At 45.8% G+C, this 27,743-nt stretch overlaps 1 protein-coding gene across 2 annotated transcripts in view; it reads right to left on the bottom strand.

Annotated features, from left to right (window-relative positions):
- Window positions 1–27,743, bottom strand: part of USP25 (ubiquitin specific peptidase 25) — a 79,870-nt gene that overhangs the window by 29,861 nt on the left and 22,266 nt on the right. For both annotated transcript variants that reach the window (XM_075263445.1, XM_075263446.1), the window contains exons 4-15: window positions 25,512–25,635; window positions 23,497–23,659; window positions 15,026–15,112; window positions 13,471–13,608; window positions 12,639–12,715; window positions 10,041–10,114; window positions 6,866–7,014; window positions 5,951–6,078; window positions 4,303–4,398; window positions 3,980–4,141; window positions 2,474–2,676; window positions 1,929–1,999 (exon numbers count right to left, since the gene is read on the bottom strand). In XM_075263445.1, the coding sequence (XP_075119546.1) occupies window positions 1,929–1,999; window positions 2,474–2,676; window positions 3,980–4,141; window positions 4,303–4,398; window positions 5,951–6,078; window positions 6,866–7,014; window positions 10,041–10,114; window positions 12,639–12,715; window positions 13,471–13,608; window positions 15,026–15,112; window positions 23,497–23,659; window positions 25,512–25,635 (1,472 nt within the window). The remainder of the gene's footprint in view (window positions 1–1,928; window positions 2,000–2,473; window positions 2,677–3,979; window positions 4,142–4,302; window positions 4,399–5,950; window positions 6,079–6,865; window positions 7,015–10,040; window positions 10,115–12,638; window positions 12,716–13,470; window positions 13,609–15,025; window positions 15,113–23,496; window positions 23,660–25,511; window positions 25,636–27,743) is intronic.

Below are 27,743 nucleotides of genomic sequence, written 5' to 3'. Positions count from 1 at the left end.
GTCTTATAGTCCGAATGTGGCCGCCCGGCATCCGCTGTAATAGAGAGGCGGATGCCGGCGAGGGATAGACGCCGGCACGGGTGCCGGGGCCTGAGACATCGCTACGTTCCTGCCCTGCATGCAGCCAGCAGCAGCAGGAGTGATGCTGCTATTCCCGGCGGGGGGACGGAGGAGCAGAATGTCAGCATCGTTCCTGCTACTGCTGGCTTCATGCAGGGCAGGAACGTAGCGATGTCTCAGGCCCTGGCACCTGTGCCGGTGTCTATTCCTCGCCGGCATCCGCCTCTCTATTACAGCGGATGCCGGGTCTGTATTGGCGGCCCCTTCTCCCCCGGGGCCGGTCCCCACCGGCCCCGTACCTGTAAAGTTGCAGGCCGGCTCCTGCGCGGCGATATCGCAGGAGCCGACCTGTTCGGGTGACAGCCGGGAGCCTAATGAAGGCTCCCAGGCCTGTCACGGCTATATTAGTATTGCGGCTGGGTCTATGACCAGCCGTAATAGTAATATACAGAATGTCCCATAGACGGCAATACAGTTGTATTGCCGTCTATGGGACTTGCAATCAAATGACTGCAGGTTCAAGCCCCCTGGGGGGGAAATAAAATAGTAAAAAAAAAAAAAAAAAAAGCTTTAAAAATATATAATAAAAAAATTAAATAAGTAAAAGTTCTAAATCACCTCCTTTCCCTAGAATATATATAAAAGTAGAAAATCAAATGTCAAACACATACACATTAGGAATCCCGGTGTCCGAAAATGCCCGGTCTACTAAAAAAAAAAAAAAAAAAAAACTATGTGTCCCCGTACAGCTGCAGGGTCACCTGTCAATGTGGTCTTGCAGCTGTTGCAAAACTACAGCTCCCATATATTAAATATTTTACCATTTTTTGCTTCAAAATTTTTTTTCCCTATTTTCCTCCTCCAAAACCTAGGTGCGTCTTATAGTCCAATGCATCTTCTAGTCTGAAAAATACGGTAGTTGCTTATGCTTGAAACTGGTATAATCTTATATGATAAGATGGCGCCTGCATCCAGGATGGGTGCAAGAAAAACAAATGATTGGCTTGCTGCCAGAGGACAGCTCCCCAAGGTTACCACGCAGGACCGGGAGTAGCTGGTTATATATGGAACTGATTAACCTTTTTCTGTTTGATTGAAATGTCCCATACCAATCAGGAATGAATATGAAAACTTAATGTTGTTGTTATCTCTCTTCCTCGCTCTGCTACTATTTAACCCACGTGTTTTTAATAAAAAGTGCGTCAGCACATATTCCTTAACTGAGAGAAGAACGAATACAGACACAGAGCGGTGTGACTTTTTTACCGCCTGGCACTCAGCCTAATTATTTAGGACGACGACAGTTACTTGGGATTATTGGTCATTTAGTCATAAACGCGACACTGACATTATCACCAGTAGCCATACACTAGGTACATGGCCGGAATCTAACCTCTTCCTATTGAAATAAATGGGAGTGGAGATGCAATTCCAGGTGCCACTGATACACTGTACGGACCGGAAACTGTATACAGTATATGGATCTACATACACTGCAGCAGCGGCCCCTGGAACCACAGCCCCGCTCTCATTTACTTGAATAGGAGAAGAGCTGCTGCAGGTGTATAGCGACTATTGGGCTTCTGGCAGCCGAAACACCTAAGTTTGACAGGATTCAGGTCTCTGATCACGACCGATCTGATACGGACGACCTATCCATAAGTGCACACCAGGGGTAAGGCCACTTTAAAAGTTGATTTATTTTTGCTGACGATACAGAGTAATAAATTAAATTGGCCACAAACAAGGAGATGATAGAAGACTTCCCAAAATAACAAAGCAAATAAAATACAGGTCATTATTTGTATGGATCTAAGCTATGAATACGTGATCTGATTATGGTATCGTACAAGCAAAATATATCTTACCTGTGTCATCAACTTGTCCGAATACATAAGTTCTATAGTCCGATGTATTCTACCGATGCTGTCCTGCAAGTCTGAAAACAGTAAAGGGGATATACAGAAAATGAATTCATTGTGAAGCCATATTACAAGCATGATAAACTGTAACTAGGGCTGAGCCAATCTTAATATTTCAGGATCGATTTTAAAATCCGATTTTCAATCATTTTCCAGCCAATCCTGATCGTGAAATTTGCTATCGCCGATCGGGATCCGATCCCTCAACCCTAACTGTGACAAATAATAAAACTGCTACATCTACAATGTCCTGCCACTTCATTAATATAGCAATAATTCACACCACATGACCCGTTTTACAACTGCAAATTCTGTCCCAGCCGTGGGTCTAATGATCTGAACTTGCAGCATCATTGATCTCTATTTAAAGCTTCTGAATTGTGGAGAAGGATCAGATTGACTATTCCCACAAATCTGCAGATTTCATCCCTGTGCAATGCAATAGCCCATCCTGACCAATCAGCATGCCCGGACACCGGCACAGATCATACCTCTCGTATCCGTTTCCACTTCTGTCCTCCACCGGTGCAAACAACCCTCTAATACTGTCAGCTCCTCGTCGGTGATGTTCCGCGGTGCAGGGTGCATAGGTAAATCCGGAGGTATCCTGGACTGTGTGAATGGTTTGTGAATGACCGTGCGCTGGTTGGCTTGTGTCTCCCCCGATGAAGACGACCCCTGATGATCCATTGTGCTGCAAGGATTCAAAGGGTTACTGATGCCTTAAAAGGGAACACGTCACTAGAAAATGACTTTTTTTTTTTTTTTTTATAGTTTTGGTTTAAACATTTTTAAAATATTTTTTTAAACTATTTGGTGATTTTTTTTTTTAATAAACATTTTCTGCGTTATCCTACTAATATTATAAATGTGAAAGTTTGTATGTCTGGGTGTTTGTTACTTGATCATGCAAAAACGTCTGAACGGGTTTGGATGAAATTCGGCACATAGATAGTCTATAACCTTGCATAGGCTACTTTTTATTTTGGTAAATGACATGGCTTCACGGCTGTTATGAATTTATGCTCACATACTATATTACACTGCTCCTGCAGCAGCCTTATCTTAGGTCCCAGGTCTGTTATCTCTCTATGTAAACACACAGATAACACTGAGTCCATTGTGTACAAGCATTTGCATATTATCTGATCTGCTCCAGGCAGTACTGACACACTGGATGGCAAAACACCTTTAATCCAAATTGGCAGTTTGCTACTTTTAAACATGCAGGGGAAAAAGAAAATCTAGTTTGCTGCAAAATTCTAAAACAACGAGAGCTATGACGGTAGCCAGAAGTCACAGCGTTCTCCTCAAGCGGAGCAGAGAGAAATCATAGACGTCAACAACATGATCATTATATGGCGTTCCAGCGAGCTGGATCCTCCCCTTCTCTGTCATCTTCCTTTGTGTCACCTCCAATGCCTGCGCAGTTGGCTCTGCCAGTGAGACACCAGCAGAGCCGAGTACCGACTGGCGGGGCCATTTATGGTAGGCCGCTCCTGCATTGAACTACAAGAGCAACAGCGGCATCCCAAAAATGGCTGCCATGCGCAGTCGGCTCTACTAGTGTCTCACTGGCAGAGCCAACTGCACAGGCGTCGAAGGTGACGCAGGAGGAAGACAACAAAGAAGGGGAGGATCCAGCAGAAGATAGAGGCGTCACTGGAGCGTGTTCTCGAGCAGCAGTGTGGACTCCCCCATTGCATTTTCAGCACTGGGGCCCGCCCCCATCGCTGCCAGAGAACTAGTTTACATACCAGTATTTCTAAGGAACGGCACGGCGGAGATCACATCTAAAAGGTAAGAGACGAATAGCCTTTCTAAAGGCTATTCCGACGTCTTATCCACAAAAAAAAAAAAAAAAAAAGATGGTAATGGTAGAATCCCTTTAAAGAATGGGATCAGGAATAAAACTAAATACAATAACATTCATGGTATAAAAAAAAAAAAAAAAAAAAAAAAAAGGATGTACAGCTTTTTTGGAGCACAAGACGTACCTTTGCATGGGTTGTGTGACCGCAGAACCACTAGGTGGGGCACTTGTATCAATATCTTCCACAGGGGAAGTGCAGACGGGTTTGCTGGATGCAAACTCTAGAGCGTACTGTAACACGTCTGCCAGGGGGAACCGTTTGGGGCCAGAACCATAACTTAAGTATCTGGAAACATGAAAGGAGACTAAACATTATAAAATGTTAGATATATGAATAAAAGACCCCCAAATAAATATAGGACCCAAAAAATGGGCTTCCAAATATATAAACTCTGCCAAGCACAATACAGTCCCTTATAGATAACCAAGCTAGCAACACTCCGATACCTTTCTAGCCGCTGCTGTAAAACCGTAAGGTGCTCTTTAAGACGTTTGATTTCATCCCGTTTAAGCCTCGTAATTTCCCGGTTTTTGTGCATATACCTAGGAAGAAAAAAACAAAACGAAAAAACAAAAAAAGTCATTGTACATATATGATAAGCGGTACAGCATTAAGTATAGAAGTAACTGAATATGGCGAATACTTGGGGTCTATTCACACTGTGTTCAAAGTAAATTTGAAGTACATACACTATGTGATCAAAAGTATCCAGACACCCCCAAACACATACGTTTTTCATATTAGGTGCATTGTGCTGCCCCCTACTGCCAGGTCCTCCATATCAGCGACCTCAGTAGACATTAGACATGGTGAGAGAGCAGAATGGGTCGCTCCGCGGAACTCACGGACTTCGAACGTGGTCAGGTGATTGGGTGCCACACATCACGCAGGTCAATGCCACACGACGCCTCCCTTGGTGTAAGGAGCGTAAACATTGGACGATTGAACAGTGGAAAAACGTTGTGTGGAGTGACGAATCACGGTACACAATGTGGCGATCCGATGGCAGGGTGTGGGTATGGCGAATGCCCGGTGAATGTCATCTGCCAGCGTGTGTAGTGCCAACAGTAATATTCGGAGGCGGTGGTGTTATGGTGTGGTGGTGTTTTTCATGGAGGGAGCTTGCACCCCTTGTTGTTTTGCGTGGCACTATCACAGCACAGGCCTACATTGATGTATTAAACACCTTCTTGCTTCCCACTGTTGAAGAGCAATTCGGGGATGGCGATTGCATCTTACAACACGATGGAGCACCTGTTCATACTGCACGGCCTGTGGCGGAGTGGTTACACCACAATAACATCTCTGTAATGGACTGGCCTGCACACAGTCCTGACTTGAATCCTATAGAACACCTTTGGGATGTTTTGGAACGCTGACTTGGTGCCAGGCCTCACCGACCTACATCGATACCTCTCCTCAGTGCAGCACTCCGTGAAGAATGGGCTGCCATTCCCCAAGAAACCTTCCAGCACCTGATTGAACGTCTGCCTGTGAGAGTGGAAGCCGTCATCAAGGCTAAGGGTGGGCCAACGCCATATTGTATCCAGCATTACCGATGGAGGGCGCCACCAACTTGTAAGTCATTTTCAGCCAGGTGTCCGGATACTTTTGATCACAGTGTATATCTTAGCCTATGGTATACAATACCATGGTTTTTCCTTAGGCTCCCAGGCTAAAAATATTGGGGCAGATTTATTATGTCTTGTACGCCAGTGTGGTGTACAAGGCATAAAAAGTCAATTATTTTTTTTTTAAGCCTTTCCAAAAAGGGGTGTGGTGAAGGCAGATGGGAGGCGGGACCATCTTCCCCACTAGATTTACCATCACCTATGCAAAAAAAATCTGATTTAAAAGATGGGGGAAATGTATGTACATTCCCCCCTAGGATGAAACTAGGCGTGCACCCTGTCATATAGGAGGCACACCCTCCACCAATCTTCATAAATCTGCTCCAATGTATACTGAGCAGTTCACTTTATTTTTGCAAGACATATGTACGTATAGCACAGTGCAGTGGACGACGCCATTGGTGCTACTGAAGTATATCCATGCCAATGGAGGCCGTGTCCACCGGCTTGATGGAGGACTTACCTGTCCATGTACAAACACTGCGGGAACTCCAGCTTGTTGTGGATCTTCTCCGGTCTTCCTAGCGCTTGGTTAAACTCAAACCTGGACAGCTCAAAGGTTAATACAGGCGGCAGTTCTGTAAACCAGTGCTGAGGAGAAAGAAGCAAATAATGTGTCGAAAGGAAGCGGCGACCATGATGGTTGATGTAACGCATGGATAAGGACTCTCTGGATCAAGTATCCAATCATTTATTGGCTGAGCCATCTACGGAGACCTAACACAGAGACAAACTTTTGGACAATTTTTGAGGTCTGGAAGTATTTGTGCCGTTAATACATTTTGTAATAGACTTTATTAAATTTTGGCTCCTTTTCTATTCCTTTAAGCAGCACAAACTTTATTTTTGCAAAATCCTATTCTGGTTGCTATTTCAGGAAGCGCGTGGTGATCTAATCAGAGGTGACAACCCGGACTATAAATGACATGTCCTCCTGATGGGACGGAATAGGCCGGTTATGGCTGTCCGTCTGTATAGACAGAGTCACGCTGTCCAGCACAGAGGAATTAGTGAGAACAGTACATCGTGTTACGGCGTATACCGAGAAGTGACCGCGCTGTACTGTGTGCACCATAGCACAAGGGTAAATCCTCGGAGTGGTAACTATTACGGCGGAGTCAGAAAATAGGACAAACTGGTTCAGCTTTAATAGCCATCGTGCACCCCTTTGGTTTTCATACGTTTCTGTTTTTTTCATCCATTTTTAAGCCTATTCACACTTTTGACGTAAACCCTAAACAATAAGTTTCCTAATAAAGCATTGAAAAATTAGTTTTTTTTCCCCTATAAATACCACTTCTATGAATCACAGCATCTCACACACCCGCATACATAAGAGACCAGGTAACGCTACGATGACGTGGTCGTGCCTTCTCACCTCCTGACCAGACTTGCTGCAGTTCTCCGAATGTAATGACTCAATTTCTCCCTCGATCATGGCAGCCTCCAGGCACTCGTGTAAGTCTTTAAAGCCATTCACCTGGAGAGGGTACTGCCCGAACATCTCCGTGTTCTCAAATTTCTTTCCTTGGCGAGAAACAATCAGACGTTAGCGATGGCAAATACGACACACGAATGGAAAACAAGTAATTTCCTTTAAATCATGGAGTTCTCCATCATAAGACAAGACATCGCTTTTATTGATGGTACAATATAAAGATTTAGGTTTACCCAGTGGCATGCTTACAAGGGCCAAACGCGCTAGGAGTGCCCATTCCCAAGATGTGAACCCTTTCAAGGGTCGTCAATATAGTCAAATGACCCTATGTATTCAGGCTGCAGCTATGGCTGCACAAGGGATCATATACACTCACCGGCCACTTTATTAGGTACACCTGTCCAACTGCTCGTTAACACTTAATTTCTAATCAGCCAATCACATGGCGGCAACTCAGTGCATTTAGGCATGTAGACATGGTCAAGACAATCTCCTGCAGTTCAAACCGAGCATCAGTATGGGGAAGAAAGGTGATTTGAGTGCCTTTGAACGTGGCATGGTTGTTGGTGCCAGAAGGGCTGGTCTGAGTATTTCAGAAACTGCTGATCTCCTGGGATTTTCACGCACAACCATCTCTAGGGTTTACAGAGAATGGTCCGAAAAAGAAAAAACATCCAGTGAGCGGCAGTTCTGTGGGCGGAAATGCGTTGTTGATGCCAGGGGTCAGAGGAGAATGGCCAGACTGGTTCGAGCTGATAGAAAGGCAACAGTGACTCAAATAGCCACCCGTTACAACCAAGGTAGCCAGAAGAGCATCTCTGAACGCCGCACAGTACGTCCAACTTTGAGGCAGATGGGCTACAGCAGCAGAAGACCACACCGGGTGCCACTCCTTTCAGCTAAGAACAGGAAACTGAGGCTACAATTTGCAAAAGCTCATCGAAATTGGACAATTGAAGATTGGAAAAACGTTGCCTGGTCTGATGAGTCTCGATTTCTGCTGCGACATTCGGATGGTAGGGTCAGAATTTGGCGACAACAACATGAAAGCATGGATCCATCCTGCCTTGTATCAACGGTTCAGGCTGGTGGTGGTGGTGTCATGGTGTGGGGAATATTTTCTTGGCACTCTTTGGGCCCCTTGGTACCAATTGAGCATCGTTGCAACGCCAAAGCCTACCTGAGTATTGTTGCTGACCATGTCCATCCCTTTATGACCACAATGTACCCAACATCTGATGGCTACTTTCAGCAGGATAATGCGCCATGTCATAAAGCTGGAATCATCTCAGACTGGTTTCTTGAACATGACAATGAGTTCACTGTACTCCAATGGCCTCCACAGTCACCAGATCTCAATCCAATAGAGCATCTATGGGATGTGGTGGAACGGGAGATTCGCATCATGGATGTGCAGCCGACAAATCTGCGGCAACTGTGTGATGCCATCATGTCAATATGGACCAAAATCTCTGAGGAATGCTTCCAGCACCTTGTTGTATCTATGCCAAGAAGAATTGAGGCAGTTCTGAAGGCAAAAGGGGGTCCAACCCGTTACTAGCATGGTGTACCTAATAAAGTGGCCGGTGAGTGTAGTTATTTCTAGAGATGAGCGAGTAGTGATTCGATATTCGTTTCGAGTAGAGCCTCAATATTCGACTACTCGATGGAATATCGAATCACATTATAGTCTATGGGAAAAAATGCTCGTATCAGGGGAAACCACTATTCGGCTAAAGGAGAGTCACCAAGTCCACGAGTAGCAGAGGAGAGTGTTTAGGAGGAGCGCTGTGCAGTTATAGAGCATGGACCCCATTATAGTCTGTGGGGTCCGTGCGCTTTAACTGCACAGCACTTGCACTGATATTCCGTTGGGGGGGGGGGGGTTACTGCGGACTCCTTCCGGATGGGAGCCAAGCGCTAATGTGAACCGGCCCTTACTCGTCCTGCAGAACCAGCATTGATTGGCCGAATGTTATACACTGTATAGCATTTGGCAGAACAACGCTGGTTCTGCAGCTGGCTCGTCATTGTTAGTCGGGAGAGATGGCAGCTTGCGTTTATTCGGGAGCTGACACTTTCTCATAGGAATGCATTGACCAGCATTGATTGGCCAGCGTACAGCATTCGGCCAATCAACGCTGGTTCTGCCGGAAGCTCGTCTGTGAGGAGGCGGAGTCTAAGATCGGACCACAGCAGTCTCCATTGTGGTCCGATCTTAGACTCCGCCTCTGGCAGAACCAGCGTTGATTGGCCGAATGCTGTACACTGTATAGCATTTGGCCAATCAACGCTGGTTCTGAAACGAATCTTTACTGCGAATAGCGAGTGGTATTCAAACGAGTACGAGTAGTTCGAATGCCATAATATTCTATCAAATACCTACTCGATCGAATACTACTCGCTCATCTATATTTCCTTTCCAAAATTTTTCACAGCAATATTTCTAAGGCTCTGCAATGATTGTGGCAAAAAGTAATGTTGTCGGCCACTGGACAGACATTATTAATGGGTCCACGAATGGGTTTTTGTGTGTGGTTGTCGGTAATGTGATTTCAATGCATGTCCTTTATGGCCATATACATATAGTACTGCATATATAATGTACAGTATGGGTAGCATCGTACAACCTATATGTAACGGACCATAAAAAAAAATTCAACAGATTCAATGTTTAGCGGGCTGTTTTTAAGCATAGGACTTTGACGCTATAACAGCCAGAGGAAACTGGGCTCAATCTGGTGCTGACTTTGCAGCATATTCCACCATATGAACATAGTCTAAGACTGCGGCTTTCTACAAGAAATGTAGCTATAATCAATTGTAAGATTGTAGCCCAGAGCTGCACTCCTAATTCTGCTGGTTAAGTATTCCACACAGGCCACACATACAACCCTGTGTTTAGAATTTCTACTGTTCAGTGCCTAGCATTACCACGACGCCAAGGTACGGCCCTATGAAAAACCCTCTTTTTCTTAAGGAATTCCTAATACACCTGGATAACCTGGAACAGTTAAACTGGTGTTCAGATATAAAATACCAGAAAGGCCAGTTTAGATATCCCGAGAGGCCGCTCCAAGGAATCAAACAGATGCGCAACCCTGCAAATACCAACCTTCATGCACGCCCACCGCCAGGAATCGGCCATAGAACAGTTCCACCATTGGGTTCTTTGGCTTTTCTCCATCTCTGATGAAGCAAACAGAAAAATGTAAATAGATACCCATATATTTATTCAAATTGCATTCGGACCATTGTATACATGACAACAAAATGATGTACATTAAGACCTGCACCTCTTTGTGGAAACTCGAAAAGAAAGAAGAGACCTAGAGCGCTGTAATACTCGCCAATTCTGCAGACTCCCGGAAGAGCTGGCAAATGTCCTAAGTGACCTAAATAGCCACCACTCCCTGTTCCTGCATTTTTTTCGGCTGCTGCAGACAATGTTCTACAGGGGCAGGGCCGAGCTGTGCTCTGAATTGGGGAGACAGGATCTGAATCTGCTAAAGGGGGTCCTAATATTATATATGCAATTAAAATGCTGTAGTACGGGGGCAACCCTATGTAAACGGCCGGGCAAAAGGAAAATCTATAGGCTATGTGCATTGCTTATTGTTCCCTACTTCGTGATTTTCCCTCTTAAGACTTGTCCAATAGGATTCATGTATATGGTGCCCATAGTTATTAGACCCGGTCACTAATGCGATTAATTACTAATGCATTGCAAATTGACAGCATTTGTATTACAGGCTGCATAGAGACAAATATGGGAGCCTTCGATAGGCCCCCAACAGTCATGACAATGTATTGCCGGGCCTGGATATCGTCCATGGAAAAAGGAATCCTCCCCAAAACGGCAGCGCTCCATGCAAAACCAGGGGCCTTAATGTCCATGATCAGTGCGGTCACTGTTGGCAGGCATTAACGGCGGGTCTGTGCTGTATACAACAGCAGAGACCCAGTGGCTATGGCGGCTGCTCAGCTCCTTAATTATCCAACATCTTTCGTAATAGTATGTCGGACGTTCGGAATGGGTTAATGTCTAAGGATGTAGCTCTTGGCCTCCGGTAGTCAATATGTCCTAATAGTTAGTGGCTAACCGCCCCCTTTAAGAATTTTCAACACCTTAATATAAATCTCGGGGACCATGAATGTAGATATTCAGAAACACGGCGCAAGATTAAATCATTCTGAATCCAGCAAATCCGATTCCTCGAGTTCTTGAATAACCTTCCCTGTGAAGAGCAGATGAAGGCTCTGACATGTCATGGCTGCTTCACTTTGCCTCCAGCCTTGAGTGTAATGTGCATGTCACTTAGCTCTTCAATCGTCAGGAAATGTTCACAGCCCAAGGGCAGCGCTCGGGATCTTGACTGACTTACTAAACAGCGAAAAAAGCCAATTACAGGAACAAAACTGATCGCTGCCTGGGAATAGTCCACAGGAAGAACGCAGGAGAGGAGCGAGAGCCACAATGCTGATCAATACACTGAGGGCTGGAAGTTGTTCACACTGGATACATCAGTATTTTGGCGTTACAAGGGAGTGACATGTGAATGAGCCCCGTAGTGTTTTCTGCTACTGAGAGATCACCATTTTTTGTCAATGCCCTAGAAATTGTGGAGGCCATCCAATATACTAAATAGGCTCCACTGTCAGATGGGTGGTCCTGGGCTGGAGCAGATCGCCTTGGACCACCCACCTGACAAGACAGCCTAACTTGTATATCGAGTGCTGAAACTAAAACTAAATTGCTCAGGAATGGTGGGGGCTAGAGAAAAAATTCCAACTATGCAGGAATCAGCGCCCATTAAAAGATGCAAGAAACAGTGGGTGGAGGTGGTGAAAGGTCCTCTTTAAAGGGATTCTACCATTAAAACCTCTTTTTTTGTGGATAAGATGTCTAAAGGCTATTCACCTCTTACCCTTAGATGTGATCTCCGCCGCGCCGTTCCTTAGAAATACCGGTTTTTACCGGTATGCAAATTAGTTCTCTCACAGCGATGGGGGCGGGCCCCAGCAATGAAAATGCGATGGGGGGTCCCCACTGCAGCTCAAGAACACGATCCTGCGACGTCTCTATCTTCGGCTAGATCCTCCCCTTCTCTGTCGTCTTCCTCCTGCCTCAGACGCCTGCGTAGTTGGCTCTGCCAGTGATACACCAGCAGAGCCAAGTGTGAATGCCGGCCGGTGGCCATTTTTGGGAGGCCGCTCCTGCATCGAGCTACAAGAGCAAGAGCGGCCTCACAAAAATGGCTGCCGGCTGGCATGTGCAGTCGGCTCTACTAGTGTCTCACTGGCAGAGCCAACTGCGCAGGCGTCTGAGGTGACGTAGGAGGAAGACAACATAGAAGGGGAGGATCCAGCCGAAGATAGAGGCGTCGCAGGATCGTGTTCTCGCGCTGCAGTGGGGACGCCCCCATCACATTTTCAGCGTTGGGGCCCGCCCCCATCACTGCCAGAGAACTAATTTACATACCGGTAAAAAACGGTATTTCTAAGGAACGGCGCGTTGGAGATCACATCTAAAGGTAAGAGACGAATAGCCTTTCTAAAGGCTATTCCGACGTCTTATCCACACACAAAAAAAAAAAAAAAAAAAAAAAAAAAAAAAAAAAGATTTTAATGGTAGAATCCCTTTAATGTAATATCTGATCAATACTGTGACACATTTCACCCAAGGACAGGTGAATAAACCTCATACGCTCACCTTTCTTCCTCTGCCTTTATCTGGAAAGCGTCTTCCAGCCAATCCAACAGCTTGTGTGTGAATTCACTGACATCTTGCTATAGGAAAGAAGAAACAGATCAAGGACGCGAAAATAGGTCTGTCCATATACAAGTCCCTGATGTGATCTACAGCAGGCTCATGCAAGTTGATTTCAATGGAGGAGGAAGACCGATATAAGTCTATCTAAATATCTATATTATATATTATTGTTAAAGGTGGTAAAGAGTCCTATGTAACTTTAATGCAACATAATTTTGCTTCAACATGCATGTTCCTGTGATAACTTTATTAAAAAAAAAAAAATCTACATCTGCACAAATACACAAAGTGAATAATAATAAATAGAATAGTAATAATCTGGACCGCATGCAAAATTAGCGCAAATATTTTAAAATCCATAATTGTACTCGCATGTGACTCACATACGGGATTGACCATGAAGTTGGACAAGGATAAGTTTTTGTGCCACTAAGAATGGAGTGGGGGTGCGCATGCTGGGCCACCGATCCATTCACTTCTATGTAATTTTAGGATGGGAAATTTTGGCATTACCTTAGAAGTGAATGCAGTTGTGGGTGAGCATGTGTTCCACTACTCTGTTCATGGGAGGCACATGAGGGCACTTGCAGACCCCTGTTCTGTTTTTTTTTTTGTGTTTTTTTTAATCTGACCTGCAAAATCGTACCGCTATCAGACGCAGCGGGTGGGGCTTTGGCCGCGCTGTCTGGACATACACTAACACTTTGCAATTCCACAGGGTCCATGCTGCTGACACCTGACCAATATGTTATATGGAAAGATTTTGGCTCACCTGCTGGGAATCATTAGACTTGAAGGCGTCCTTAAGTATCTCCACCGCCCTGGAAGGATCCACGTATTTCCTTTTAGAACTGACCAGTAGCGAGAAGAGATACCGCAGCTCACGCATGAAAGGCAGATTCCTATGTTCCTAAAGCATAGAAGAAAATAGCAAATGCTTTATCACCAACTGAAGGTAAGTTACATGTAAATCCTATGTGAAAAGGAATTAAAAGCAGGATTGTGTGTTTGCATTTTGGTTTTTCTGACTGCATGCATCGTAATGCTATGGAGACTTCAACCGTGTGAATCCAGCCTTAGTGGTGGTCCAAGCACCTGAGACCACTACTGATCGCCGGTAATGGGGGGCCCCTGTACAATCATTGTCACGGCTAGAAGTTTCAATGGAGGGATCCTGCTGGTCCATTCACTATATAAAGCAGGCAGGCATGCCATCGTCTGTGTTCCTGCTCTCCATACAGTAAGTGGAGAGGCCAACATAAGGCCAGACATTGACTAGAGGGACTGGCGACATCTCCAACAGTCATGTGAGCCTCTCCATTTCTGGTCTCGCCTGGCCCTGAGGCTGTACAGAGCACTGGGGATAGACTGTTTTACACCAAATGTTGTCTAGTCTGGAGAAACCTTCTAAGGGAGAAGGGTCTTCTGTGCAGGACCATCATGTCTACAAAGAGTTCCTCTCTATAGGACCTCTGTCCTCCATTGATTTGCATGGGTGTCCCTGGGTGCCTTTGCAGGGGGACCCTTATTGTAAAAGGATTCTAACAAGTAGGGACTGCACAAAGGGAAGAGTCACATTTAAGGGATCCTATGTTTCAAACCCTTTTGTTTCTCTCTAACACGTCGGAATAGCCTTAAGAAAGGCTAGTCTTCTCCTACCTTTCGTTGTCTTGTCCGCGCCGCCGTTCGCCTAAAATCCCTTTTTTTGTCGGTATGTAAAGGAGTTCTTTCGCAGCACTGGGGGCGGGCCCCAGCGCTCAAACAGCACTGGGGGCGGCCCCAATGCTGCAAGAGAAGTCTCCAGCGCCGCCTCCATGTTCGTCTGGAACGAGGTCTTCACCGCAAAGCTGGGCAAAGGTGACTGCACATGCTCATGGCCACAAGAAAAATGGCCGCCTACATAGTATTGTAAGCGGCCATTTTTCGCGGCCGACGGGCATGCCCTAGGCCTAGAAGTTAGAAGACACCGCTGGAAGAAGACGCGTGAAGACTTCGTTCCAGACGAAGATGGAAGCGGCGCTGGAGGGTTCTCTCGCAGCATTGGGGCCGCCTCCAGTGCTGTTTGAGCACCCAGTGCTGCGAAAGAGCTCATTTACATACTGACAAAAAACGGGATTTTAGGCTAACGGTGGCGCGGAGAAGACAACGAAAGGTAGGAGACGAATAGCCTTTCTTAAAAAAAAAGGGTTTGTAAGATAGGATCCCTTTAATATACAAGATTGTGATAAAATGACATTTTCAGCATTTCTTTTTGAAGGGGGAATGGCAAAAACTGCGTGAGTCATACAGGAAGCATACCCACACATATAATGAACACGTACACCCACCTTTTGGTTTCGTGGAACATCCTGAGCACTGGCAGGGGGGCTGTAGTTTAAAACTAGCCTGCGAAATTCGAGCAGATTGAAGAGAGACTGAAAGAGAAAGATACAAGTTAAAACTACAGACAATTCTATCACACGGTCGCCCATCGTACAATTTACACCCAAAATTAATGAAGGCAATTAATGTCACAATGTTGGTTTCTTGTCAATCTGTCCTGCAAACACTCATCTTTCTGCTCGCGTCACAATGATTGACTGTAGCTGCCCTCTCATTTCTTAGGCCTCACATATACATATAATAAAAGACAATTGCAGCAGTATCGGAGCACTAAGTCCTATCGCATTTCAATGGACATCATGTAATACTACAGTTGTCCTGTGGCGGCACTGCAGGGAAATTGAACACTTCACTGTGATCATTGGAGGTCACACAATGATCAGTGGGAACCATCGTCACAAAATGCCATTTTAAAAGCGTTATCCACTTAAGACAATCCATAAGTTCTACGAGACTGACTGTACAGGTGATTATATGAAATTTAAAAGGGGTTGACAAGGTTATTAAATTTTTTCCAGGAGGCTGGGAAAGGCGAAAAAAAAACAACAAAAAAACAACACACCTATCTCTGGGGCTTCAGAGTCTCCCAATGTTTTCCGCTCCTGCTCAGCTCATGTGACTGTTACGACCAATCAGCTGACTAAGGTAAATACATGGAACATCACCTTATGCCACCGACTGACCCTAGCAGTCTCGTGAGATGAGGACTTTGGCCGGAAGGCACTGGGGCACTGCTGGAACGGACAGTGACAGGGCACACGAACACCGGGGGACAGGTGAGTATTTTATTTATTTATTTTTTTCACCTTCTCCATCTCGTTGCTGAAACGAGTCGCGGAATCCGCCTGAAGAAATGGCCCGTTCACACGGGCACAGAGGGGGTGGATTATGGCGTGTAATCCTCGTCATAATCCACCCCCTCACAATGGTGGTCTATGGAGACCGCCTGGCAACATGCAGCTCACGGAAAAAAGAAGCGGGCTGCCCTTTCTTCAGGCGGATTCCGTGACTCGTTGAGCCGCGGCGTCCGCCTGGTGGCAGCAACCTCTAGAGTCGTCCTATTAATTTGAGCCAACTCTGGAGGGTGAAGCCGTGACTGTCGGAAGCCGCGACAGTCAGGTTTTGACCAGAGAGTGACGCGGCTCCCCACGTAACTCTCGGTGCCAAAATCCGCCAATCTGTTCCCAGTGTGAACTTAAACAATGGGCATCCCACTTCTTTTTTGCGTGAGCGGCAACATGCCACTCACAGAAAAAAGTAGCCTGGCGGTCTCCATAGACCACCATTGTGAGGGGGCAGATTACGACGTGGATTACAAGCCATAATCCGCCCCCTCTGTGCCCATGTAAAGGAAAGCATGTCATGACAATGGACGCTCTACACATCATGTCAGAACATGGCTAGGCTTCCACATTTCCTCCGTTGTATTTTAGCTCTAGCGTAGTCAGAGACTTATCTGTCACCGGCTACTTTTCACAGTTGTCAAAATAAAAAAAGACCTTGGTCTCACCCACTAACCGGTTAACAAGAGTCATCTCTCATCACTGGCGAAAACTGGTTGGCAAAAGTACCCGTCCTGTAAGAATGTGACCCCGCGAGATGAGCCAATGCTTTTAATAAACTAATTTACAAGGTGTATTCATCGCCGAATATAAACTAACAGCCTGGTCACTGGCCAAAGGCTTCTAGGAAGCTGTAAATGGCCCACGTCAATGCCCGCCATGTTTGTGACACTTCAGGCTTACCTAATCAGCTTGAGGAAAGGGTATGGAAGAGCCGATGATCCAACCAACCTGCGTCAGTGGTATATCTGCAGACTATGCCGCTCCCTGTAGGGGGCGCTCCCCTCAAGAACACAACAGATTTATCACTGCGTGTCCACTGTATTCTGTTAGCCAAATGGCATTATTATTATTTTTTGTGCCTTTTTGGCTAGTAAGGAGTGGATTTGAGCCCCATAAATTGCTGCCCTTGATTCCCATCAGCGCTAGGGCTCATTCACATGACAGGGTTCAATGGCTACGGGCTAGACGCTATATTAAAGGCCACCAAATGACCCCCACAGACTTTAAAGAGGTTGCCCAGGATAAAAATACATTTTTAAGTGAGGTCAGAGGTGGTGAAAATCACAAAAAAAAAACAACCCCAAAAACCGCACACACTCACCTGTCCCCGGATGATCCAAGCGCGGTCCGGTCTTACTGTTCTGCCATCTTTTGCCAGAAGTCCTTGCCGGCTGTGACGTCCCTTTCCTTAGGCCGCAGATTGGCCTCATTGGTCATGTGCGACCTGGAGGCACCTAGTCACTTCTCTTATTTTGGTTGAACAGGAGCCACAGGAAGGAGAGGCCGGCACAACCCCTGGGGACCAGGCAAAGGAGACCACTCCATCCCCAAAGGAGACCAAGAAGGCTGCATGGCAATTGAGGTCCCACAGTAAAGCCATAGTGACCCCTAAACATTTCCCACCCCTTTATAGAGAGTATCTCTGCTACCTGACCCCTGTAGAAAGAGGAAACACTGGAAAAGGAGAACAGGGAAGGGTCTCCGCTTCGTGTCTCTAGAGAGGTCAAGGGTCTACCTCCATATAGGCTGTCATGGGGGATGAAGTGGAAAACGGATGTAGCCAAAAAAAAATTAAAAATTATTATATACGAATTGGTTCTTACCTGCAGCTCACTGTCTACTCTCAGCTTCCGGGGGTTTGTGCAGGGTTCGGGTGTCAGACCCCCATGGATTACATACTGATGACCTATCCTGTAGCTACCGTAAGTCATCAGTATGAAAACTCAATATAGGGCTGGAAAACTACTTTAACTCTCTGCTCATTCTGGGCTTAGTAGTCAATTGGGCGGTCCTACTCCGTGTGCCTGACAGCTTTCCCTCTAGTAGGACCGCCCACTGGACTCCTACACCCAAAACGAGCAGAGATTTTTAACAAATCAGTTATACCGAATATTTCCCCACAGAATTATTTTGAATGCAACGGGATACCTTAAGGGGTTAAGCAAGATTTCTCCGAAAATAAGGGCGAAATAATCCTGCCCTGTAAACCCGATTCACAGATAACCAATCAGGTTTGCATTCAGCATCATGGTTCTCATGCCCTACCTTATGTCATTCATGAATGTTCATTTACGATACTGCAATAACAGAGCGCAAAAGATCGTGAACACACAATATAACCCATCCTACCCGACACTGGATTCCTTCAGCTAAAGTCAGACTAAACAACACGGGCATATGTATCAGTGACGGAGGGTAAACAAGCCCGTCTCAGCAGCTGACGGCAGCGTGGATGGTTCGCCATCTGTCACCATCTGTTACGAGACTTGTGGCGACTGTTATTTCAGTGGAGCCGAAACCATTTATTGTAAACAAACCGACATTTTTAGATCAACAGAACGGAATAGACGCGAGCAGGTGACCGGCAGATTAGAAGACCGTCTTATCAATTAGCGGAGGCAGAAATGGTGGCGAAAGATGAGGAAAAAGGAGAGCGGAGCGTAATCGATGCAGGACCTGTCAGACAATGAGCAGCTGCTGACAGATCCATTAACAGTAGGCCTTTTTTCGGAACCAACAAATCACGGACGGAGCAGAATCTCTTTTAGGCAATGATTATTATTAAGTCATCAATCACACATCTGCAATGTGTGGACAGGCGAGGTATTCTCAAGTCCACGAAATACAAAGGACGCCCGTGGGTCATCCATTTTTTCACCACGGCGGCTAGCAAACCTTGTTTTTATTTCTAGTCGTCACTTCATTTTTGTAAAATGGCCTCCGTTTTTTTTTTTTTTCACACAACTCATGGTTGGCCAAGAATTTTTGTATTTTGTCAACTGTTTATGGCTTATCATTTGGATAGACCAATCTCTGATCAGTGGTTGAGAACTACACCTGCACAGATCAGCTATTCAGGGCCGCTCCAGGCACCTGTACTATACAGCAAAGGAAGAGGAAGCAGTTGGCTGCCACTGCCCTATCTAAAGAGGCTACTTTTGGGTAGTGTACTTTCATTGTCTGTCTAGACAAACTTCTACAATGCATAAGATAAGTTGCCCAGCTGACAGACAGAGGGGACAGCAAGAAACAGAATCTCATACCGCCATTGTGACCTAGCTTTTAGGAGGTGCTGGGAGCAGAATGGCGCACGCGCACAGTGAACAGGCTCTGGACAGCCACACACCATCAGTAGGGAGGAGTGTTTGATCTGACAACAAGTACAAGCAGTTCCTGCAGTTTTCTTGTCCACCATCTAGTTGTCGCCTTCATTACACACCCGTCTATCTGGTAAAGGAAAGGAAGTACCATGCCTCCTGCCATAGACAAGCAGCCAACATCACATTCTTTTGCAGTGGGTAGTGAATGAGAAATCTGGACCGCTACATGCTGGAACCATATCATCATTAACAATAAATCCGGGTTCTGTTTGGAATTTGACAACGGACAGATCCAAGTACCGAGGCCTTGTTGAGAGCGCTTCAATCCTGCCTTTGCTGAGGAACCTAACTGCCCCAACTATTGGTGTGATGATCTGAGGAACCATCAGTCACCTCTAAGGGCTAGTTCACACGTGAGTATAAGGGGAGGTTTTTGACAGCGGATTTCGCGTCCAAAACCTCCCCTTATAATGGTGGTCTATGGAGACCGCCGGGCTTCTGTTCTCCGCTAGCGGCGAGCTGCTGCTAGCGGAGAAAAGAAAGGACATGTCCTTTCTTCAGGCGAAAGCCGCGCAGGCTCAGCCGCGCGGCTTCCGCCCCCGGCAGCTCCCTCCTATGTCGGCTCATTTATTTGAGCCGACAGAAGAGGGTTAAGCCGCGACAGCGATGGTTGCGGCGGGCGGGTTTTGACGAGAGAGACGCGGCTCGCCGCGTCTCTCTCTGTGTCAAAACCCGCGCGGGCAGTTCACGTGTGAACTAGCCCTTATAGTCAGTGATATGTGCAAGACATCCTGCACCCACGTGTTGCCTCTCATGGCAAGGCTGACAACTAACATTTTTCAGCAGGATAATGCTCACCCAGAAAGGGTTTGCCAGGAACATATCCTCAAGATTACAACACTTCCTTGGCCTGTCCGGTCGTCAGATTTATCTCCAATTTATGGGACCAGCTGGGACACCAGCTTCAGTAACTGACAAGTGTGCGGGATACAAATGGAACCTCAATGTCCAACCATATTCTTATCTTGTATCCAGACCAGAGTCGGCCCTACAGGGTACTAGAGCCTCTGCTCACATGGACAGTTTTACCCAAAAAGCTTCACCCTAATATTATAATCACTTACGTAGATCATTGCATTCACATTGATTGTCTTTCCATTTCAACAACTTCTTGATGCAGCTATTTTTTTTTTCTAAATCAATATTTACAGCTTTGTACATTCATTAACATTTACTTAAAGGAATTCTATCATTAGAATCCCGAGTTTAACTAAGCCCGCGCCGGAATAACCTTAAAGGGATCCTATCATTAAAAGTCAATTTTTTTGCCCCTACCATGTAGTCTTATGAAAGGCTATTCTTCTCCTACCTTTGGAAGTTTTCTCCGCGCCGCCATTTGGTATATAATCTGATTTTCGTCGGTATGCAAATAAGTTCTCTTGCAGCACTGGGGGCGGTCCTCAGTGCTCAAACAGCACTGGGGGCGTCCCCAATGCTGCGAGAGAACTCTCCAGCGCTGCCTACATCTTCAGGAACGGGCTCTTCACGCGTCTTCTTCCGGCGGTGGCTTCAAACTTCTAGGCCTCCGGCAAAGCCGACTGTGCATGCCTGCCGGCCACAAGAAAATGGTGGCTTACAATACTGCGCAAGTGGCCATTTTCTTGTGGCTGGCGGGCATGCGCAGTCGGCTTTGCCCTAGGCCTAGAAGTTTGAAGGCACCACCGGAAGACACGGAGAGCCCGTTCCTGTAGAAGATAGAGGCAGCGTTGTAGAGTTTTCAAGCAGCACAGAGGACGCCCCCAGTGCTGTCTGGAGACTCATTAGCATAAGGACGAAAACTGGAATATCTACCTAATGGCGGCACAGAGAAGAATTCTAAAGGTAGGGGAAGAATAGCCTTTCTTAAGGTTATTCCGACGTGGGCTTAGTTAAAAATGGGATTCTAATGATAGAATCCCTTTAATTGCAAAAAAGGAAAAAAACTTATTCTTTTGCACAATTTGGACTCATTTTAGTTACAATTTCTAAATGAAATAAACAATTCTTATAAAGTGCAGATGAATAATCTGGCCGCAGACAGATCGGTTTCTACTGGAGATATGATATGACATTCAAGCATGCTGCTTATGACTGTATTGACCACGTACACACTGTACAGTTGGTAAACATAAAATGAGCAGGCTCGGATACTCCCATGAGTCAGGGGGTTGAGTTACAATCTTGGCCGAGGCCACGTTACCTCTCCCGCTTACTAAATATCTTCTAGGTCTCTCTCCCTATATTTCTAATGTGTCATCTTGTTATAGAATACTGCAAAATTCCTTACCACCCCCATAATACACAACACGACTTATAGGCTTGCATTGTGCGCACAATCCCATCAATGGCAACCACATCTGGCTTATCTCTACGTGTAAATCCTCCAATGGGTTTCTCTTTGATCGGCATTTCAGAGGCTGAGATCTGGCTGGCTAATGTGGCCTTAACTAGATATGAATGGGATGAAAGAATCTTCCAGATCTTAAAAAACCCGAAGTTATAAATCTTTCAAAATCTTAGCTAGCAATCCCAATCTTAAAGAGGACCGGTCACCCAGTCTAAAAACCCCAATGACATACATCTTCGGATCAGCGCCGTCACCCTGGGCATTTTCAGGTTCTGTATATCCAAATCCGTTCGGATACTCCAAAGATTTAAAGGGATCCTATCACTCAGACAATTTTTTCTAGGACCACGTCGGAATCTCCTTAAGAAAGGCTATTCGTCTCCTACCTTTCGTCATCTTCTCCGTGCCGCCGTTCGCCTGCAGTCCCGGTTTTTCTCGGTATGCAAATTAGATCTCTTGCAGCACTGGGGGTGGGTCCCAGCGCTCAAACAGCACTGGGGGCATCCCCAATGCTGCGAGAGAACTCTCTCCAGCGCTGCCTCCATCTTTGTCAGCAGCGTCCTCTTCAGCCTCTTCTTCTGGCGGCGGCTTGTGACTACTAGGCCTCGGGCAGAGCAGACTGCGCATGCCCACAGGCCACGAGAAAATGGCCGCTTACGATACTGTCCAAGCGGCCATTTTCTCATGGAAGTTACAAGCCACCACCGGAAGAAGAGGCTGCTGCTGAAGAAGATGGAGGCGGCGCTGGAGAGAGTTCTCTCGCAGCATTGTGGATGCCCCCCAGTGCTGTTTGAGCGCTGGGGCCCGCCCCCAGTGCTGTGAGAGAGCTAATTTGCATAACGAAAAAACCTGGGATTGTAAGCGAACGGCGGCGCAGAGAAGAAGAAGAAGAAAGGTAGGAGACGAATAGCCTTTCTTAAGGCTAGTCCAATGTCTGAGTGATAGGATCCCTTTAACTATTGATGTAAATTAGGGTCTACTAGCCAAGTGGGAGGTAACACTGAGTGATAATATAGCACACAGAGATCTCACCCCCAGAAAAACCACAGCATTACCATCCGCTTGGCTAGTAGACTGTTATTTGCATCAACATTAAAGAGGACCTTTCATGTATTCGGGCACTGGTGGTATTCTATACTGCTAGAAAGCTGAAAAAGCTTTGACTGCACACGCCCGGGTGACTGAGAAATCGGAGTTTGTAGTTTCGGCACCGATATCCCTTGACTGTCAGAAGGGCCGGTCTTAAGCGTAGTGTCATCGCTGGGCAGTAACGAATGCCCCCTGACAGTACAAGGCTATTGAAGAGTAGTTTTGGGGAGGCGTTCCTTACCACCTAGTGATGACGCTGAGCCGTAAGGCCTGCCCTTCTAACAGTGAAGGGATATCGGTGCCAACCTACCAGCTCCGAGACGCATACCATGAAAGCGAACAGTGTGCAGAAGTCTGTTTTCTAGTGGCATATAATACTACTTCAGCGGGCTTATGCTGCAAAATGGCTGACCAGATTTGGACAAAACACCAAAATGCTCAAGGGGACAGCACCTATGACATGAAGTCAGTCATTGGACATTTCAGACCTGGTAACATGTCCTCTTCAAAGTGGCTATACATCCTCAAAAGCTGTGGCTATACATCTATTCTTACTGTCCTCATACCCAAGCACATGTGGTTTAGGCCAGGTTTGGTTTATATAAGTCTCAGGAGAAGATCTATGGAAATAATCTAGCTCTAGGCCTAAGACAAAACCGAGTAGGCCTCAGCTGACAAAGCTGAGATGAGGTTAGGTTCTTCTTAGGGGACAGTTCACTTCTTGGTTTCCCGCTGTACCATAATAAATGCAATGAATACAATGAAGCCCTCCTCACCTGGATGACCGCGCTGAACCAGCAGGTGTTTCCCACATTCTTCAATCCCACCGGACAGTTGTCCTGCCGCTTCCTATCATAGGGATTAGGAGAATCGCTCCAAACCTCGGGGTGAGTCCGTTTCAGGCTGGCCTTGTTCTCAGCTATGCTGGCTTCTAAAACCCTGTACGTAAGAGGAACAAGTAACGTGTAGGGTTAACATCTGTTCCTGTGGTTCTCGCAGGTTTTTGCTTTTTCCCTTCCCACAAGTATTCGTGCCATTTTTAACCAGATTACTTAACCCCTTCATGACACGGCCTACTTTTTGCTTTTTTTTCCCCCATTCCCGTCTTCTGAGAGCTAGAACCTCTTTATTTTTCCATTGACTTGCCCATATGAATGGCTCGCCGATTTCATCCTATGGCTCAGTACGTTACATTACAGCGATGCCTAATTTATAGGGACATTTTTAAGTTTTCCTACTTTTGAACAATAAGAGAACTTTTATAAAAATAAATATTTTTTTTTTGCATCACTGTATTGTAAGAACCAAAAGTTTTTAATTTTTTTTTTTAATTGATCGAGCTGTGTCTTCGAACCTATTTTTTGCAGGACGAGCTGTCGTTTTATCTCAACTCTTTGGGGCAATTCGACTTTTTGATCACTTATTCCATTCTTTTTGGAAGGGAGTAACAAAAATATTGATTCAAATTTTTAATATAATAAAGTAACACATATATATAACAACATATATACATTTCTGGTTGGTCTCTCTATAGGACTTGAACCAGCGACTCACAGGCGTTGTTGGACTGGACAGCAGCGGCGGACACCAGAGTGCTGGGGACAGAAACGTATGTTTTATGGGGGGGGGGGGGCTTTGCAAATCACAGCATGTCAATTATATCTACAGAAACGCCGGCGGTTTTCCCGTAGATATAACGTTATGAGAAAGTCTGCAGAGGAAAACTCCATGAACTCCGGAGGTTGCTGCCGCCAGAATCTGCCTGAAGAAAGGGCAGCTCGCTTCTTTTTGCCGCTAGTGGAGAAAAAGAATGCTAGTGGTCTCCATAGACCACCATTGTACGGAGGTGGATTTTGAGGCGAAATCCGCTGTCAAAATCCACCTCCTTGCCCCCTAAGAGTTGCCAACTTGCATGAGGACATGTCCAGTGTCACAAGACTAATGTTAGGACCTGTCCTATTCAGTTAGTCCATAGACATATTATATAGGACTGTTTGCCAGTGTATGTAGGGGTTAACTACGTGGGTAACAGTATGCCCATTTGCCAGTGTATGCAGGCAGAATTATAAATACATTTACATTAGGAGAATACTATTTAATAACTAGATAATGTCACCTTTTCACAAGCCTCATACTAGGATGACACTTCCTGTTCTGTAGAGATCACTCCTCATTACTGACCTCATTATTATCACTGGCAAAGACTACAAGGACAACACCTTCCTACAGAGAATACAAGATCCACCACTGACAATGGGCGACGGTCACAGCTCACCTCTTCCCCCTCCCTACACAGTAGCTGGATCAACCCTAATCCTGACCTAAAAAATTCCAAACCTCACCTTATACATCAGAATAAAAGTAACCTGTAAATAAAAAACGTGACACTGAGGAGGACAACAAATTCTAAGACAACAAAGTAAAATATTTAAAATAAAAAAAAAAAAAAAAAAATCATTGGCCACAGAGACGTCCACGAATTTTTATGCGCGTGTTGCAGTCCCGTATTTCAGCCACCAGATGTCACTGTTGCAACTGCTGTCTAGGCAAACCATTGGTCGACTAAAGTTGTGGAAAGCGAGATACCCGCAAGCTACAAACAGAAATGATTTACAACTTTGTTGCCCAACTTGAATGGATAGGCCAAAAAAAAAAATAAAAATTGCGACCAGTTTTAACACATAAAGGAATCCTGGAGCAGGATCCCAATCGTCGGCCTATTCAGCGCCATGTAATACAAGAGTAGGGGGATCACAATAACGCTAAGGCATCTGGTGAACTATTAACAGACCTGCTGATGGCTTGCTCCTCATCGGTAATTCCTGTCTCTCTGAATGTCCGGTTTGACTCCTCCAGACTCAGGGCGATGGCTCTCTGCAGGTCATCCTTATCGTCCCCAGTGAGGTCAATCACATCTAAAAAAAAAAAAACCAATTCAGCATTTATAGATTATATTCTGTATTAGGACGCCGTTGTGTTTCGCTGCCTGCGAGATTCTGCTGCGCATTGTAGTCTGGACCTCGCCGGCGCCATGAACCTGAACCTCTCGAGGATTCTCTATAGTATGGATGACCTCTATAACTATAGCTTATTATCTATAGGGACTCCTAGTCATAGGGACATGCTCCCTTAGGTGATCATTTGCCTTAGTAAAATCGGAGCATTTAAAGCGCAAGTAACTTTTATTTAGGTTTACATAAATCTATAGTGCGGGAACAATCTTTACAGTATACTTCACTAAAGAACAGTGCCCATGTCTTTAACCAATACTCCGACCTTTACCTCTTTCGGTCCATACTCTGTGCACAAGCAGTGTCCGTTTACAATAAAGTCTATGGAGCGGGATGGGGGGAGGAGGAGAGACAGAGATATGAAGCAGTCTACGGCATTAAAGGAGTCATTTGTGTCAGGAGAAGGCTGGGTAGCAGCTCCTAATAACCCAGATTTGTTATGAAGGAAAATGGTCTATCTGCTTCGAGGAGCTCTCCTCCCCTACCCCCTCTCCATAGACTTCTATTGTACCAATTTAATTATTGGCAGAAGGAGGCAAATAAGTGAAGACACAGGAACCTTTCCCGTCACACTTGGTCATGTACATGGCATCTTAAGACAGACCCTGCCCATAGGCCCCATTAGGGCACACACATGTTGTAGAGCTTGAGATGCCCCCCATAGGTCACAGCGACTTACACGCAATGCCTCACACTCCACTGGAATGATCTATCCACATAATACAGAAAAGACCTTCCTCTAAACGACCAAAAAGCCAAAGGATTACCAGGCGTCAACTTTGGGAGATCAGAACTCTCTTATTAAAGGGATGGTCCGCTAGACATCCCCTTTAATAGAAACAGAAGCAGCTCTAAAACTTGAGGATAATAATTACGGGTGTCGGGCTGGGAGACAGTAACGCTAACAAGTGTCATAATTACAATGTATATATAGCCCAAGAACAAGTAACAGCACGATGTGGCGTAACTGGTTGTGGGATCTTAATTATAGAAGGGTACGGTCTGACTCGCGGGGTTAATTGACAAAAACATGTAAGTGAGCGCACGTCGCAGCCTGTTAAATCTCTAGTTAGGGCAGATGTCAATGATACGGCATCTACTTGTAGAGGAGCAGGATGTACTGTCAGTCTGTCACACTATCTCATGGAGAGACAGCTCCCAAGCCTTGTAAACATCCTGGACCAAGTCGAATGAAGAGCGCCATTTACAGTCTAATTGGGGATATAAGGAGCGTGAAGAAGCGACTTCTTATAAACTGGTAGCATAGCCAAGAAATAATACAGCCGGCCCCTATCGCCATAGCTGAGAGGGCGTCAAAATGGGCATACTTACATATTCTGCAGGGGTTGTTGCCCAAAAAAACATGGCATAACACTGATGTATCTAATGCTCATTCAGAACAAAAGAAAAGCTGGATTCCAACACATGGAACCTTTAGCAATGCACGGGAGGTTTCGCTAAACCGTACCCCTTTAAAGAGGACCTTTCATGGTTTGGGGCACAGGCAGTTCTATATACTGCTGGAAAGCAGACAGTGCACTGAATTCAGCGCACTGTCGGCTTTCCCGATCTGTGTCCCGGGTAAAGAGCTTTCGGCCCCGGTACCGTAGCTCTTTACAGTCAGAAGGGCGTTCCTGACAGTCTGTCAAGAACGTCCTTCTCAACAGCAGTGCCTATCGCACTGTACAGTGTGAGCGGGGAGGAACGTCCCCTCCCTCTGCTCACAGTGCTCATCCATAGACGAGTATTATCAGGAGGGGAGGGGGCGTTCCTCCCCGCTCACACTGTACAGCGCGATAGGCGCTGCTTTGAAGAAGGACGTACTTGACTGACTGTAAGGAACGCCTTTCTGACTGTAAAGAGCTACGGTACCGGGACCGAAAGCTCTTTACCCGGCTTTCCAGCAGTATATAGAACTACGTGTGCCCCAATCCATGAAAGCTCCTCTTTAAGATACAGCATCAATATCAGATTGGTGGGAGAGCAACACCCTGCACACCCGCTGATCAGCT

Source organism: Leptodactylus fuscus, chromosome 2, assembly GCF_031893055.1.
Source record: "Leptodactylus fuscus isolate aLepFus1 chromosome 2, aLepFus1.hap2, whole genome shotgun sequence".
Classification (NCBI taxonomy): domain Eukaryota; kingdom Metazoa; phylum Chordata; class Amphibia; order Anura; family Leptodactylidae; genus Leptodactylus; species Leptodactylus fuscus.
The sequence above is the reverse complement of the archived record's forward strand: the minus strand, read 5'-3'. Positions and strand labels throughout refer to the sequence as shown.